We start from the raw sequence: 18,237 nt of genomic DNA, 5'->3' as shown, positions 1-18,237 counted from the left end.
AAGTTCAACTGAACTGGGTGGTAAAACCCTTTTGCAATAGTTTTCCTCATCAACCAGTCAGGAGTGTTCACTGAAGGAGTGCTCCCATATCACACACCTGAGCCATTTATGCTTGTGGCAGACAAGTGCAGCAAGGAGCTTACTGGCAGGTGGAGGTACTGATTTGAAGCGCTGCTTTTACTTTTAAAGGGCAGTTGGCAATGCAGAACAACTTACTCTGCCTGTCAGGATGCTAAGTTTGTTATCAGTGAAAATGTCAATTTATGGCTAATGCTGTACTGTAACATATATCACAGCTCTGCAATTGAGCTGTTCTGTGGAGTGAAGGGAGCCAGAGCGGAGTGCTGAGAAATGGGAATGTTGGGAGACGGGTCTCCATTGGGCAGTGGGGCAGCCTGCACATGGGAGGGTTGACCACACAGGCCAGGCCCCTGGGCTGCAGCATAGCTCTAGCCTCCACGTTCAGCCATGTGGTGCCAATTTTGCACTGTAGCAGAGATAAGGAGTGTATCACTTCTGTAACCATGTCAGTGATGGCTTTAGGCCACCCCCTGCTCAGCTGCTGCTATACCCATTGCTGACAGAGAGGAGAGAGCACTTTCCGGGGAGGAAGTTTTCTTGGTGACTGCAGAGCAAAGCAGTTTCCTTGCAGCTGCTGGAGAGGTGAGTTTCCTGTTCTCTGTTGAGCTGGGCTGTCAATGAAGAGGTCAGAAATCATTTATTTTTAACACTATGAATATGTAGAAACTTGTCCAAGCTTCTCCACAGAGTGGCCATGAATTTAGAAATGGAGTCAGAAATCATGTTATTCAGTATCCTGTGAATATGGTCAGAGCTATAAATTTCTCTTATTGGTCTGTGGGCCATTTGCCATACGTGACTTGCTAAATTTGTGGTCATTTCTCTTTCTACCTCTGTGTGCTGAGTATGAGTGTGATTTTATATTATGCCTCTGAGACATGAAGTCCTTCTGGTGCTTTTGCCTCGCATCATAAACAGCCTTGCTCTCTTCTCCCTGTCCCCTTTGCTAATGGTTTCTGGCCACAGTCTGTCTCTTAAATCATGGGCTGCACCTGGACAGGCATAAAATGCAGCTCTCCCCAGACAGAGGGTATTTGTTCAGAGCGGTGAGCGATGTCTCTGAATGCGTGCAATTCAGCCTTGTTGTAACAGCCTCCCCTAGACAGGTCCTCCATGTGGGTAATGGAGCCTCTGCCTGTGGGGTGAGTCCTGCAGAGACCTTTGAAATGTTGTGTGAGCCTTTACAAGAGTGTCATTCTGACTGCCAAGGGAGAGAACATTCAGTGTAGGCACTGGGGGTATGCTGTAGGGGAGTTAAGCTAAGGAAGCTTATATCTATATCTCAGGTATAGGAAAGGTGGTGCTGCTCTCCTCTTTCTTCTTTCTTCTTCCTGCTTTTCCTCCCACACATGTATCCATTTCACTGCCTATTTCACTGCAAGATTACTTTTGCTCAGTGAATTGAAACAATGTTTGTTGCCCTATTCCCCAGTGCAAATAGTCCCAGCAGCAGCAGTGATCTCTGGGCCCTGTTCCTGTGGTCAGTCAGAAACAAGTGCAATGATGGGTCTGAAGTGGGGCGTCATTGATGCATGTCTCCTTTGATGCTTGCCAATGTACCTAAATGGTGCTGCCTTACTTGATAGCCTGCTCCCTGTGAGCCTGGTGAGCCACTAAAGGCAGCAGATGTGACCAAGACATTTTCTAGCCTATTTTGAATCCTTTTGCCCTAGCAATGCCAGTGTGCAAGCATGAACTGTATCAGTAGAACTGCTTCTTAAATTCTGGTAGTGTTGTGGTGATGCAACCCCACTGGGACTATTTGGCATGTTAACAGAAGACATGAAAAGCATGGTGTGTTTTTTTTTTTTTTAAGATGCGCAGATGCTTGGAGGTGTATAAAGTATTAAAATCCATGCAACAAGATGGAATTACAACTGTGTATATTCCTTCTGCAACAATGAGGAACTCTGATTACTCATACCTTTCTTTCCCGATCCCTTATGAACCAGTTATTCTTTCAGCTCAAGCTTCATTCTTACACTTAACCAAATACCTGTGTTTATATCTTAAGAAGTATTTGAAATAAAAATAAAACACTCTATTATTAAGGACACAGAACAAGGTTGAAATTTGATTTCTTTATTTCAAAAATGAAGTGCTCTGGCATTAAACTCTTGCTCTCTCCAAGAGCAGCTGAGCCACTAACTTGATGACATGTGGATTAACCAGGCAGTCCAGCAAATCATTGGTGGAAAGGGCTGCCTGCGAGGCATTGGGACTATTGTCTGAATCCATTTGATTTGCAGGCATTCTGCAGTCATTACTCATTACCAATAGCTTCCTGGTGCAGTGTAATTTTCCAAAATGTCCTCCTTCATTTTCGTGGTGAAGATCTCTATCGTCACTTGCAACTGCACCCGCAGAGCTTGTTTCTTGAGACTGCGGTAAAACTTGAATGAGATGAGGCCCAAAAGGTATTTTCTGTAACTTTTCTGCTTTAAATGTTGAAGAGCTGAACTCATGGTTTAGTAATTGGCAGTCCTCTGGCTCCCAGCTAACTTGCCTTTTCCTCCTCTTGTGTGAGGCTCTTGTTTCTTGCTTTGCTCCACTGCTGCTGGGATGTGTCTGCTCTGACACGTTTGCCTTTTGACACTTGAAATATGCAGACACTGCTTGATTCAGGTACTGAAGATTGATTTCATGGGATGTTGCCTCAACCTAAGAAAAAACCCAAAATGCACTCAGTTAAAAGGGGGAATGTTTCAGTTCAGTGTTGCACAATTACCTTCTGTGGATTGTTATCCCTACACAAGAGGAAGGAATTTAAAATTCTTTCAGGCAGCAGAAATGCAGAGTTAAGCAAAATGTCAGTAATTCTATGCTCTGTCTGTTATAAGAGAGCAGGAGAGCGCTTACCTCAGTGGGATTTAGCCAGGGATCTCCATCACTGGAACTCTCTGCTGATTTTAGGGCACATACCAGTGTTCTAGTTATTGCTTCTTCTACGCGGGCTTCATGATCTGCATCCTGCCTCGGGAGAATAGAAAGCGTTGCAGACAGGTCAGCACTTGGATCTCTACAGGATGCTGGAAGATGGTGGGAAAAACCAAATGGATGACCTTAGTCTGAAAGCCATGTTTGTGTATGTAAGGTAGCTGAAAGGCTGCGGATTTCTGAAATTCATATTCATGCATACAGCTCTCGTGTAGCAGCACAGGCTTTGGTGTGGCTACTTCTGCAGATAAAGATTGGGGGGGGGGGGGGGGGGAATTTCAGTGTATATATAATTATTTTTCTGTATTAGTGTTCTATTAATTGAATCTGGTGCTTGAAATCACAATGCAAAGTTAGCATTTAATATATGCATTTATAGGCCTCCTTAGGACTAGAAGGACCATGAAAGCATATAGCAAATTTTATATATCTACACATGAAGTCTAATTTAAGAACTTAAAACAAAGGAAAAGGCAGCGACCATCTGCGTCTGCAGATGAGCAAAAGCGAGGCTCAGACTCAACAAAATGCTGTGTCACGTGATAGAAACAGAAGTTAATATACTGCTGCAGCTTCAAACATTAGCAGAAGGAAAAACATATTCCCTATAACTGCTCAAATTAAAAATCAAGTCAGTAGCTAGCATTTTGTTTCAGACCTTCACTTTTTCCATCATCCCACTGGGCAGCTGGGTACCAGTTAGGATGGCAGAAATAAGATCTCCTTTTACTTTCACATTTGGCTGTGTTGTTTTTGTTGTATGTGAAAGGAGGTAAGACTGAACAAGATTTAGTTCAGTGACTTCAGTGACAGATGTCTAGGAGTGGATACATAAATTTGGTTTTGTTGAGATGCTTAGGCATACAGGTTTTTGGAAGAAAGATGTAACCTAGTCAACAGACAACTCTGCACTGCCTAATTGTGGCTTCAGGGAACATGTCAAGCAATCCAAGCATCTTGCTGCTATGAGTGTTGAAGGCAGTAATTCATCTGGGGACCCCTGAGTAGAATTTGGGATAGCTGAGGGTGCTTTATTTATTAATGGTGTTACATAACAAGTCCCCAAAACATTGATTTATTTTTTTTTAATCTACATGTGGAAGTTATTTATGGTGTTGCACTCTTGGGATTTATTCTGGTCTCATGGATAACAAGGCTGTACTGATTGCATCAGAGCATGTTAGGAAGCATGGAGTGCTTTGAACAGCTCACATCCAGCTGAAAACAAGTTAAAGTTCTCCTCTAAAGACCTGCCAATATAATTAATGGTCTCGCTAGGACTGTAAATGTTGGCATGATTCACATTTGTCAGTATGAAAGCAGCTGGTAACAGCTGCAAGCAAGAACTGCTTGATTTGGTAATGAAAACATTCTCAATGTTGTCTCTCAGCATCCATGTCAGAATTGGCTATAGGTAGATTACCCAACACCTTACGGCACTACCATCATCTGCAGGCACAGCGCCTGTTAAGAACCTTTCACCTAGGTTGCAACTGTTTGGTTGCTTCTCATATCATCCTCTTGGGGGAGAGGCAGAGGTTACTCATGAGCAAAATCCAACACTCCTCTGCTCATGATGTCATCTACACACAGCTCTTGTTGTCACCAACAGGATCTCAGCAAGACTTTTATGACCAGAAAGGTCAAGCAGTTTATACTGTTTGTGAGGCACAGCTTAGGGCACAAGTGTGTGCTGACATCATGGTCTTTCTGAGCATAGGGTGCACAGCCAGTTCTTCTAAATTACTTTCAAAGCTGCCAAGTTTAAGGCAGGCTTAAATGGTTGTGCAGAAATAGTGTTGGTGCTTTCTCTGGTGCTAGATTACAGTCTGACTGTACGAGCTCAGTTAGGCTATGGGCCTGCTGTCCTTCCTCAGTACACAGTCTCATCTGGAAAATTTCTCTGTGAGGAAAACGCCCAAGTTTGCCTCTGCTTTGCAAAGGCTTGGTTTGAAGGTGGCATGAGAAGTATATTTTGAAGTCTTTGAACAGCAGCTGAACGAATGTGTTCACCTCCCTCAAGATTTTCAGTCTAATAATAGTGCAAAAAACGCAAAAAGCATTTTAGTGAGGTGGCTTTCACAAGCCATTTCAAAGGGCCTTTTTCAATATTAAACTGGGATTAATGATGGAGCAATTTGAATCAGAAAACCTGCTGTAGCTTTGAGGTGGTATCCCTGGAGCCATCCCATACATACTAGGTGACATGAGTGAGAAAAAACTGGAGCCTAGGGAAAAGAAAACTAATTAAATACATGAAAAAATCCAACTCTAGGCAAATCAAAACTATCAGGAATGAAAATTCAGACATCCTCTGCCATCCTCTTTGTATTGCATGGATCTAACTTAAATTCTGAATTAGTTTTGCATGTAAGCATGTGCTTGAGGTGAAACTGGTGTTTGTCATCCTGTATTTTTCACGATGCTGGTTAGTCCATGAGAAATCAGCCATGAGAAGTTTAACATGTGTTTAACTCTTTGCCTGACTGAGGTTGCATATATCTTGTACTGAACTGGGGCTTCAGGTCTGTAACTTTGGAAGGCTCTTCAGGAAAAGCTCTATCCCCAAAGGCTCTTCCCTCACCAGCACTGAATACAGCAAAGCCTACCATGCTGAACCAGAGAGGCATGAGACAAAATGCTTTGACATTGATACCTGAAGATCCCATACAGCTGAAACACAGCTTGGGTGGCATCATTCCTCTGTCCAGATCATTCTTATCACTGTTTGTATTAGAGATCTATTTCTCCCTTCTTTCTCTAGAAAAATACTCGACTTAGATTTGCCACTGGCAAAGCATAGCTGTATTTAGTGGAGGCTGACAACTGATGTCAGTAGAATATGCAAGTCTGCAAAGTTTTCTGGCATCCCTGAGGACGAAAGAAGCAATGTAATTGTAACATAGCACGTTGAAATAACTCAAATTGGCTCATGAGGTCATGAGATCTGGGACAGGATTGTTTGCCAGCTTTCTGACTTCTTATAACATATGAATGCATAGAAATGCTGCAGCACTGTGATTTTTTTTTTTTTTAAGGGAAAATACCAGTTCAATCCAGGAGTTTATGCTGACAGTGATGGGGTCTATGGATTCCACATAGTGCCACCAGTGTCTGGGAACAAGCAGGACCTGGAATCAGAGACAGTGTGTTAGATACTAGAAGAAGGATGAAGAAAGCTCAGGTGTTTTAATCAAGGTGGTGTGGTATGTAGAGGCAGAATGAGGCAAGGAATAGAGTTAGGGGGTGAGAGGTGATCGTTATTTCTTCTAGACAGCCCTTCCCCAAGACGTAAATGCCCACTCTACTACTGTCATTACTTTCACATCAGAAGTGGGCATGACTTTAAACTGTCTCTTGTTCAAAACCTTCCCATGTGAAGCAGGACAGCAACTTTTGCACTGCACTAGATAAATGAAGTCCAGCTGTACTAGGGATAGCAGCTGGTATAGCTGTGGAGCAGGATTTTGGGGGAAGCCTCAGCCAAGCAAGTATTCCTTTGTAGACTCTCCAATAGAGAAGCTTCCCGCTTTCTTTAGAAGGGCTGCCAGCTGGCTTCCCCTGAAAGTAGGTATCCTAAAGCTAATCTAGGTGATTAACAACGTGCAGCTCCAATTCCAGTAAATAATTACCTGTATTAAACTTGTCGCCTTCAGTAGATAGACTTTTAAGGAGAGTGTCCCAGAAATCATGACAATATAGTTTAGATCAGAGCTTTACAGCTATATCAGGATGATAGCTGTGACATAAAATTGATTCTTACCCATGGCTTTTATGGTACAAAGACATTAATGTTGTTTTGATGATATAGTACAAGCATTTCAAATTGCTGAACATTAGATTAACATAGAGCTATCAAGAAAAGCATAAAAGATGTTTTTTGACGGGGAAAGAAAATGGTCAGAGATGGATAAAAATACTTGAGAATGGGGAAACTGAAGCAATGATCTGTATCTGAATCACAGCCAATTTTTTTTCTTGCTAGACACAAATTACTGAAAAGAATGCTCTGCTAGCTAAGGAGCCCATGCTTTATTAGACCAAAACATGGCTAATGACAAAATGCCTGTGAAGGGAACAGTGCCTGTGTCCCCAGTCCTGTAAATGTTTAGAGGACGGTTGTGGGCCACTGGCAGAAATGTTCTCCACAGGTTTAATTCCAGTCAAGCAGGAAAAAAAAAAAAATAAAAGCACAGACTATCTGAAGGTCAAAACTGTTTGTAAATCGTATTTTAATCCAGTATAGCATATAAAATGGGGAAGGAAGGAATTAAGAGAAAAGGGAAAATCAATTGTGTCACTGGTGGCGAGGTCCAGGCCTGCTGTAGAACAAATGAAATGCTTTGCTTAATTAGAGATGTGGTTGCAAGCATCAAAAGCAATTAGCTATGTCTGAATTAACAAACCAATGCATCACACTGCTTACTGTTGATACCTGGTTAGCTGCAACACTTTGTCTGCTGGGAGATGTCCCCTCTACCAAAGCAGGATTTAGCTATGGAGGTGAGCACTGCAAAGGCAGCCTACCCAAAGAGGCACGAAGAAGTCAGAGCTGAAAGGGTGATTAGCAGAAAATACACAGGCTGGCAGGCATTGTTTGCACTCAAAAAAAAAAAAAACAAAAAACAAAAAACAAAAAAACAAAACTATACGTGAGTATGGAGCTCAGGATTCAAAAATGTGTTGCAGATAGGATTATGGAAGGCTGTTATTCAACAAATATCAGTCTGATTAATTCTTACAGAATTATTAAAGTTGGGAAAGACTGCTAAGATCACAAAGTCCAACCATCAACCCATCACCACCATGCCTACTAACCACATCCCTCAGGATGATGCATCCAAAAGAGTATGAAACCATATGCAGACTAAAGAGAAACCATGATTTTTATTTTACACAGAACAAGTTTCAGAGTAGTTCAGCTTTTATCACACACAAACCTACACCTTCAATCAAGAGTGGAGTTGCATTAGCTGCAGTTGGATTGTGTTAGTAAGTTTGCCCACATTCTGACTGCAGAATTGGACAAAAAACCAGGACTCATCTCTTTAATAGGGATTCTTACACTACACCCACTGTTAAAGAGTCTAGGTGCCATCCGAATGACAGGTTGTAATGATGAAGCCTGGAAAATGTTGCTGTACATTACAGGGTGGTGTAGTTTCTATAGTAAGTGCTGATTTCAAACAACTGGCTCCTTCCTTGCAAGATTTATGGCAACAAGAGAATTGAGATTATCAAAATGCAAAGAGGCTAGTGTTTTAAGGAAGATGAAGAAATGGAAAAAGTGATTAAAAGCAAAAATACAGCTGTGAGGAGCAGCTGAACTAGCAAAGACAGAACAATAACCCAGCAGAGAGAAGCAGAGTGGGATTCTTCTAGCTTGATTGGTGGGGGGGAACCACTAACAAACAATCCATCAAATATCCATTTGCCAACAAAACAAGCAGACTTCCATATTTATGAATATAGGGCAGAGATTTGCAACCACACTGAAATAGGAAATATATTTTAAAAAAAAAAATGTGGTGAGCATTTCCCAGGGGAAAATGAAAGGTGCAAAAGCAAAACAGAGTCATCCCAAGCTCAGAGATGATCTAGCATTTGTCTGCTTTCTGCGGAGTGCATTGAGCTCTGTGGGTTGGGAAGATACCAATCTAAATAGCAACCAATCCGATAATTCTAATATTTAGGCTAGCAATAGGCAAATATAGCATGAGGCTAAAGTGGGACAGAAATATCAAAAAGGTAAAAATGAAATTCTAGACTCTAAGAGGAGGAAAAAAAATCAGAACAGCAGTTGAGAGAGTAAGTGCAGCAATGCTGCAGACTTGTACAGCACAGAGAACAGAACAGGTTTAAATTCTCAATGGATGTGATTAACTTGATACAGTGCAAAGGTAGGGCAAAGGTGGAATTGCTTCAAAAAAAAAGGAGCGCATCCCTGAAGTGAAATATTATACCAAGAAATTCCTGCTCATTAGAAAAAGATATTTGGGTAAATGCCGAAGAAAAGGGAGCATCAAAGTGTGTGTGTGTGATGGGAGGAAAAAGATGAGGGAGGGGGAAAGAAGGAAATGGCAGACCATTTGCAAACATGGCAATGAAACACAACCACCACAAAATGCATAGGACCTCGTCAAGATTGGTGTTTGCCTGGGACTGATGGGAGGCAGAGGTGTGAGGTGTGCTGGCACTGCTGTGCACTCTGGCTGCTGGGCAGGATCCCCTGGTGTGAGGCTGCAGCAGGAGCACAGTGAGAGAAACTGTGCTGCTGTTTGTTGGAACTTAGTGATGGCTGTAGCTGTGGATCCAAACCCAGCTGGTGGTTTCTGCAGCCTGCAGCTATTATGGAATTTATCGATTAAAACAGCAATGCTTTGGGGAAAACTCATCAGTCTAAGTACGATTTCATCCAGTCTCTGTGCTTGCAATGATAGGTGACCATGTCCAGATGTTTACAAGAAGCCCCTATAGTGCACTTGAGCTTGTAACTTTGTGGATATGGTCATGTGCAGCTGCTGCTCCAGAACTGCTCAGCTGCCTGTTTAAATAGATTATCTAAATACTATCATCATTTGTATTGAGAATAATTTGTAATGTACCACCAGAAGTGGCATTAATACCACTATGGAAGTTCATCCCCAGCCACTGGGCGAGGAGAGAATGAACCCTTATAAAACCTAAAGTCATGGCTGACTAAAACTCATGAGCTGAATGGTACAGTGAAAGTAGTGAGAAGGCACAAAGGAGGCAGCCGAAGTACGCGTTGTGCACTGGTACAATGCTGTACAAAGGAATTCTGCTTTTTAGTCTTAAATGGGTGCAGAAAAATGGCTTATAGCAAAAAACGACCAGAAGGTGGCGTTAGACACATGAAGTTTTCGGCATTCAAAGCTGCATTCCCCCTACATGGAGCTACTCTCCTGCACAGCTAAGAGCACCTTTGTCTATATTTTTTTTTTCAAGCCTACGTTGTTACAGCATCTAATCCAAAATATTCTGCATACTGTCTGGGAAGGAGTGGAGATGCTATAAACTACCACAAAATGAAGCAATGAATAATAAAGCACAAATTTTAAAGCAACTTTATTTACATGAAACCAACTGCAAAGCTTGTATCAAGATTGCAATTATTTTGGATCCTCTCACTCCTTAACAAAGGAGTTCTTCTAGGTCAATCCTTCCCACTGAACAGCAGCAGTCCCCAGCCAGCTGTGCCATAAGCTGCTGGATGAGGTCACAGCATCACCCAAAAGGCACTGTCAGAATGAATGATACCTCACTGCTCCCCAGAAATCCAAACAGCATCTCCTCCTTTGTGGCAATACAGAGAACCTGTATTACTGGGCTGGCTCGAGATCTTCTTTCCTAGCAAGTTTTATTTTTGATTCCTTTAAGCCTAATTAAGATCACACTAAAGGTTCACTACCGTACTTGATCATTCTAAAGGAAATTTTATATTGAAATAACATTGAGGATCATGGATAAGGCAATGCTGAATGGATGTGGTGGTTTTATTAACAGTAAAAACGCATCCTTTGTGCTTTTAAATAATCAAATACTATTACTTCAACAAAGTGCAGATGGCAACAATAATCATTCTGCTTCAGGAGCGTGACTAAAAGTTGCAGTGCAAACAGTGCGAGTTTGTCATAGATTTCCTTCCACTTGCAGCTGTACCAGCAGCAGAACATACTGTTACCAGGCAATAGACAGTGTCCTCTCACTGGAACAGCTATCCTGTTTGCCACAGCAGTGTTTGTCAGGTCAAAGTTATCTGGATTAGTGAAAATCCATTCTTCCAAGTGCTGAAGGCAGCTGGGTTTGCCAGCTAGGGGTGAGGGAATGCTCGCACAAGGAGTTGAGCTGGTGAGTCAGAAGAGATGACAACATCTGGCAGGAGTACAGAGAAAAGATGCTAGGAGCAATGCAGACTGCAAAATTCCTTTTGAAAAGCTTGGTTGTTTGGGATGCACTGGAGTGCTTTACATGGATGTGTACTGCTGAACAAAAGAAAAGGGTAATTCACTCTAAATACAGACCATGCTCATTAAATGAAGGAGGATAGTTACAGTGTGAGATTAGGAATTACAAGTCCTTCTCTCATACTGCTGACTGCGTGTGACTCAAAGTCAGGCACTTTAACTGAACCTTCTCAGTAAAACAGGGTTAGCAATACTCTCACATCCCTGTAAAGCATCATAAAACCTCTGGATGGTGTGTGCTTTAAATGCAAGTATCATCATTATAATGCTCTACTATTAAAGCAACAAGTTGGGCCAGTGTTCCCTGGTGAAGGTTATTCTCAGCTATCAAATAAAAGTTCCCTAGCTGGCTCTCCATGCTCATTAATCAGAAAAATTTTATGCAATGTATTGATTTCGGAGTAGACGGGTTAGAGTATCGCTGAAGAAAAAATTTACAACAAATTAAGGTGATTGTAAGAACTGTAATGGAATAGGGTGGTCTATTGAACTAACTCTCCAAATGTTTGTGGGTTTTGCACAAAAACCCCTGTAAAGTTGCTGTGAGCAAAGAAACTTGCCATGCTGAGAGAACTGCATATCAAAGCTGAGCACAGAATGGAGCGGGAGGGAATCTGAGATTTCCCAGCCTTTAGTTAGTCAGTTCAATCATTTACTAGGATTTTTAAAGTAATTAAAGTCCATATGGGAATGGTACCTGTCCTGGACTGAGTGTGACCACATGGGCTGTTGTGTTCCTAAACTCAGGAAAGCGTTTCAGATCAGGCTTGGCAACATTGACTTTGCTGAATACGCTGGATTCCTCATAAGGGATCCTGGTGGGATAAAGGCAGCTGGTGTCACCAGGTGGGAAGAGGTGCCATCTTTTCCTGAAAACAGAAAGAAGATGGAAATGTATTCAGTGCCTGTCAGTTACAGCAAAGAACTAAGGGCAGTAGCAAGGTTTTCAATAAAACATAAATCTGCCTTGTTGTGTGAATCTCCTACGCAGCGAGAACACAGGCAGTGCTTATAGGCTCTCCACTAAAAGTGTTTCTGAAGTATTTCACTTTTTAATTTTTCAACTGAAAAGATTTACAGCTTCTCACCAATTATTTTTAAAAGGCGGATAAAATTTACAAAAAAGCTCTCCCATCTGGTTCCTGCTTATTCCCTTCTAAAGAGCAACAGGCAGCATTTACAGGTGCTCAGAGAGCATTAAATATTGCCTTACAAATCAGGAAAAATAATTTCATTAGAGACAACATACCTTCATTCACTGAATGAATAGCTGCTGTCGCCATGTTTGTTGTAAAAGGAGAGCACTGCTGTTTACAATGGCAGCAGTAAAGGACTATGGATGTATTCTCCTGTTTCTTGTCAGCTTGTACAGTCCTTACTTGGCTACAGTCATAAAACCATCATTCATAGTAAAACTCTCCTTGATGCTCCCTATGTCACAGATGTGGCAATGGCAAAAATAAAACTAGAAACAGCCATAGGTCTCAGCATCTCAAATATCCATTTACTGGTTTTTTTTGCGTGTGTATTATCAGTACCACATGCTGAAAGCATGGCTTTTGTTGGATAGGGGTTAAGACCTCCCTACCGTGACCAAATGGCCAGGTCAAGCAGGACAGGTCGTTCTGCTCACACTGGCACTTGTCTTCTGTGCACCCAAAGAGGCTGATCAACACACTGCAGCACAGAGCCAAGTAGAGCAGAGACAGATCTCCTCATCTCCAGGAGCCAGAATGACATCTCCATGTCATTTATATAGACCAGATCAGAGAAGAAAAAAAGATATGCCAGAACTGGTGGTGCCAGTTTTATGAGTACTATAAAATAAATGTCTTAGCAGCTCCATGTTATTTAGCAAAAGGAATTTTAGGTGGTTGTACCTCAGTTGGTTGATATAACCAGAAAGAAATACACAAAGGGAAAATTTACTGTGTTTAAAAGTGCCAGACAATTCAGTGCAACAGTGATGCTTGCACTAAGCAATGGAAAAAAAAAAAAAAAGACTTTGCAGCACATCTGGACAATGTGCACAGCTCTCCTTTGTTTCAAAGGCTGGCTAGATCTTTTCTTTTTGTCCCTTTCCATGGTGCTCATTTCTGCTCTTTGCATATTTAGAACTGTCAGTTCTAAGTCCCATGTCTGAAAATGGGAGAAAGGCAGTCAAATGGCACAAGGAGAGGGGAACAGCACGATAGCCAGAACTGCAGAGGTTGGCACAAATGGAGTGCCATGAGCTGCTGACATTTCTTGATTTGCTGGGTGCAAACACTAATTCATCTGAAACCTGAGCCCTGCTAGATCCTTCAAAGGGGCAGAAGGAGACTGGGAGGCTCATGGGTTAATCCTGCAGGCTCATGAAAAAGCAATATCATGAAGCAACAAATTAAGAAACCCAAGGGATGCAAGGAGGAAATTCAAGATAGCAACAAAGGGCTGAGGAGTGGTCCCTGGCTTTCTTGCAAAGGCAAATCTATTTAAGTTCAGCATAAGCTTATTTTCTGTTACAAATCCTGTCTTGTTTGTGAGTCTCAAAAGTGATTCTTTCTGCTCTGGAGAAGTGTGGGATTCACACGCTTGTTGAAGTTTGCCATCTATTTATAGGCTTTGCCATGAAGAGGAAAACAACTTTGTCTTTTCAGGCCATGCAAATGCTGCAGGGATTCTCCTGTCCCTGAAAAGAATAAGGAGGGGGTGGGAGCATCCTGGTGAGGAAGGCAAAACTGCAGTGTGATGCTAGAACTCTGGCTGGAGTTCATCACCTGAAGGTAGAGATCAAAGGGCAGGGCAGGTACTGGGTCTAGATTGCTATAGCACACCCAGTATTTATGTTGATCCTTAGGATGTATTTTGGCATGTAAATATCACTGTTTTAATTGAGAATTCTGGCTCCCATATACATCTCAGTGTCTGGACTTCAACGCATAACACTGGCTGATGCCATAAGCAGTCCTGGGGACTGGCTGCAGCAATAAGAGCAGTGCCGAGGGGCTTCCAGAGTGTCTCTGCTGTACATTCAACCAAGGACCTGAGGGTTCTTAACAGGCATGAGTGAAAGCTGGTTTGAGAGCTAAAGAGAATTACTCTGCTTACAGATAAGACGATGACACATTCATTTGCCTCAGGCCTTAATGCCAGTCAGTGCCAGCGCCCAGAAAAGAAGGCAGGATGCCTGCCTGCTGGTCCTGCACCTTAATCACATGGCAGCTGTGACTTAATTGTTTTATAAAACATGTCAGGGCAATTAATCACATTAAATTTCCACTGGCAATTTTTTCCTTCCACTATAAACTAAATCACATCTAAAAAAAATGCATGCGACTTTGTTACTATAGAATTACTCCAATAATAATAGATTGAAAAAAAGACTTGAGGACAAATATGCAAGGACAGCAGAAAAAACACTGAATAAAAAAGACAGTGGGCAAACAGGCAGAAAGAAATAGAAACAAAGCCACATGTCCCCATAATGAGTTTGGAGTCTTAAATGTCCCTTTTAACTTTGCTTACTGCTTGCTGCTCCCATCCTGCTGTTCCCCCTTCAAATTAACTGTAGCAGCCTGTTAGAAGCTCTTGCACAGAGAAATGTTGTAAAGTCTAAAGCAGTTTATTTCCATTTTGTTTCTGGACTTTTTAACTCTTTATCTCCTGATTCCAGCTTCCTGAATTCATAACTACTAGCAAGATTAAAATGTTCAGTATTGGGTAACATACAGACTGGGATGGAATTTCATCTAACTGAAGAAAATATATCTTCCCTTCACACCCCAGTCAAACTCCAAACCCCTAAGTTCTGCCATTTTCTACAAAACAGTTCTGATGCTTTTCAGTTACTCAGAGCTCAGAAAATTAAAATGATCAGATTCTAAAATTAATACTAGAATAAAAAGTTAGCTTCATAGCATAATCTTTCTTTACTTCTGGTATTTGCTCTACGTGCATCTATTTGTTACCTTCCTTGTATCTGCAGCACTAAATTGCAGCCATACGAGTCCAAGTGGCAGGGAGTATTTGCTCCTTCTGAACCAACCCACAGCGTGCTCTCTTTTCCACTTCTTCCAGGAAAACCAAAGTCAGACCACCTTACATCCTGCAGCAATGAAAAGGATAGTTATGTAAGCTTTACACAGATCCACATCCTCTGCTCAGTTCTCTCAGTCTCCTGTGCTCTCCCTCCACCTCTCAGTTCCCCTCTGACTGCTTCAGTTGTTGCTCCTCAGTAGGGGTTCCAGCACGCACAGCCTGTGCCCCTTCCTCCAAAATCCTCCTCTCCAGGACATGTCCACTGATGTTCTTTTTTTTTTCTTTTTTCCCCCCCGTGCAGCTTCCCAAATCTTTGTCTCCATTTCTCATCCCAGCCTTTCATAACTTGAGTTACCTGTTTGTTCTACAGGACTGCCTACCTACTCTGTGGCCACACATGGTTTCTCTACCTTATTTTCAAACACGTTTCTTTTCCTATTCTCTGCATTAACCATCCACCTAGGCTCAGAACTGCTGTTTGAAAAATCCTTGTATATGGCACTTGGAAATAGGAAGAAAGGAAGGAAAAACCTCCATCCCTTTTCCTGTACAACTTCATAATCCAGACAGCACACCAGTTCTCTGCCTCTCTGCTCCTGCATCAGCTTTCTCCATACATTTTGGAAACACAGACTTTATCCTATCAGCGCCCCAGTGGCAAACTATTTTTAAGTTCTTTAGCATTTAATAGATGCATTCTTCTTTTGCCTTTGTAGCTGTGGAGGTGGTGAATGTAAATTAGATTTACTTCTGGGCTTCCTGGTCTCAGGCAAATCACTTCATCTCTGAGCTTCAGGTTTTCCATCTTGAAAAGGAAGGTAGTGATACTTGTTCTGTTTCAGAAAAGCACATTCAGGATCACTCATCCCACCTAATTTTAGGAACCCACTTCAAGTTTGGTTCTTGCTCCTGTCAAAGCACACTCTGTCACTGCTTGGAGAAGCCACTCTTTTCCCTCTGTCTCTAAACAGAAAATAGGAGTCCGGCCTCCTAATTTAAGTATGTAGGCCAGGTGATTGCAGACAGGTGGGTGACCATCCTTCATTAAGATCTATGGGTGAGGAAATCTACAGCTAGACATGACTATAATGGTAACTTCACTGTGACTCCGTATTAGGAAAACGAGTGATAGCCTTCCCAGAAATTAGGTGTTGCTCAAGATCTTGAATTTGAGAGCTATTGATTTAAAAGACAGCGTTTGGAAAAAAAAAAGCAGAAGTCTAACATAAACATTTGTCAAAAGCGGCAAAAAATCAAACAGAAAAAGTTGCTCCTATAGATTTCAGCAGCCATAAAATTTAAAATCCAATACAAGTATTTCAGTGATAAAGTTAAGCGTAATACCGTCTCTACACTTTAATCTCACACCTAAATAGCTTTTGTATTTTGTTACAATTTAAGTGGAAAGAAAGCGCACGTAATCAATATTTGACTTAAAAGAACTTTCTGAAAACGCCTCAGCTGTAGTAAACAGTTGAAGCCATTATGGGTAAAATAGTTTTTAACCAACGAGCTGAAAAGGAACTGGTAGGATTTCTGAAATCTCGTCACAGTAGGCTCCTTTCCTACAATAAAAAGCCACAGCCAGAAGAAATGTGCTAAAAGGTGTTCCAACCGTAACAGATGGCACATTACTTGTGAATTATATTTATTTCATTTGCTGCTTATAATGAAGTTAATCTGTGCCCGTATGTCACTTTAAAAGGTCTCATTTCTATTTAAGCTTCGTGCATGTATCTCGCTTCTGATTTATATCTCAAACTCTGTAATGAAATATCAACTGAACAAAAAACGTAAGATGCTAGATACTGCTCATAGATTAGAATAATGGAATCATTACCTTAGCCCACACAACTGTAAATGATAAACAGCGCAATCTAAATTTCAAACAACTTCTAAATGGCCCTATTAATCACTATAAATAACAGCACATTTGGCCTTCTTTTCCCCTTCAAGTCACCTTACGTAAATCTAAATAAAATCTAAAATGAAGAAAGGGGTTATCATCAAATTCACACAAGAGTGGAAGAGAATTTCTACAAAGACTTCTTCTGGCTGGTATAAATTGTGTAGCGGTGTTTCAAAATCCATGAGTCTGGAACTGACTGATGTATTTCACTCCCATGCCTAGGAAATTGGCAGATGACACACACCATATTTGCTTGCCTAACACCATTGATTTTTTTTTTTTCCTTACCAGATTCTGCTTTTAAAAAAAATCGTGGCATAACCATTACATCTGTTAATTCTAAAAGAACAGTGCAATCTGTTGCTTGCTATAGGTCAGGTGATGAGGCTGTGGTGTGATACCTACACAGAAATGCAATTCTTGGAGACTTGATTTTGTACTTTAAGGGGAAGAAGGAAGGAGGAAAGAGTTGTTTCCTTCTAGTGTGGGTTTATTGACCAAATGAAGCAGCAGGCTGTCCAGGTCTTCTGAGATGCAGGTATCCTCAGAGCTTTGTGCCATAAAACACAGCAAAATGCTGTCTATCCAGGCAGAAAGTGAAGGGCAAGGAAGAACCACAGACAAATTTGAGACTCAAATTTGGAGAATCCTGAAACATCCCTGAAGCTTCAAAATAATCTTGGAGAATAAGATCTGGTATCAGTTATGTGTTGCTCATGATTCAGGAAAAGTAGGAAAAAGGCAAGGTGCTCCCCCAAAACATTGTGGTCCAACCACATAATAAAGGGAAATGAGACAGTGTGAAAAAAAAGATTAAGCACTGAGAAGTACCCGTTTTGCTGGTATAAAAGAATAAAGTACAAATAAGAAGCATGGGAAATGCTTTCTGAGGAAATAATTAATTGAAAGAGCTTATCAATTTGCAGTCCCCACCATCCCAATGATACAATATTTGCTGAAAATTATGATTCCATCTTCATGACTGAAAGTGTAGGAATGAATAAGGCTTCAATTACTATTCTTTCTGCATATCTTTTGATAAAATACATCATTTGTATAGCTATCCTTAATTTTGCCCTCTTGTAAGCAGTAGTAGAGAGAATGTAGATGAGCCAATACATTGAAATAGCAGATAGCCACTGAAAAAGTGGAAGAAAATACACCAGCAAGGTGTCCTAATACCTGCATTTGGAAGCAAGTATAAGTTATCATAGAATTATTAAGGTTGGAAGATCTAAGATCATCTAGTCCAACTATCAAGGCATCACCCACGCATATGACTCAGTGCTCTCTGAGCCTGCT

At 41.3% G+C, this 18,237-nt stretch overlaps 1 protein-coding gene across 1 annotated transcript in view; it reads right to left on the bottom strand.

Annotated features, from left to right (window-relative positions):
• Positions 1–2,125: 2,125 nt before the first annotated feature.
• HSPBAP1 (HSPB1 associated protein 1) overlaps positions 2,126–18,237 on the bottom strand; it is a 33,416-nt gene continuing 17,304 nt past the window's right edge. Inside the window, exons 4-8 of the mRNA XM_052676293.1 lie at positions 14,957–15,093; positions 11,704–11,875; positions 6,066–6,149; positions 2,941–3,051; positions 2,126–2,742 (exon numbers count right to left, since the gene is read on the bottom strand). Of these exons, the coding sequence (XP_052532253.1) occupies positions 2,191–2,742; positions 2,941–3,051; positions 6,066–6,149; positions 11,704–11,875; positions 14,957–15,093 (1,056 nt within the window). The 3' untranslated portion in view covers positions 2,126–2,190. The remainder of the gene's footprint in view (positions 2,743–2,940; positions 3,052–6,065; positions 6,150–11,703; positions 11,876–14,956; positions 15,094–18,237) is intronic.

Source organism: Tympanuchus pallidicinctus, unplaced genomic scaffold (assembly GCF_026119805.1).
Source record: "Tympanuchus pallidicinctus isolate F22 unplaced genomic scaffold, pur_lepc_1.0 scaffold15, whole genome shotgun sequence".
Classification (NCBI taxonomy): Eukaryota; Metazoa; Chordata; class Aves; order Galliformes; family Phasianidae; genus Tympanuchus; species Tympanuchus pallidicinctus.
Note: the sequence above shows the minus strand (reverse complement) of the source record. Positions and strands in the feature narration are given on the sequence as shown.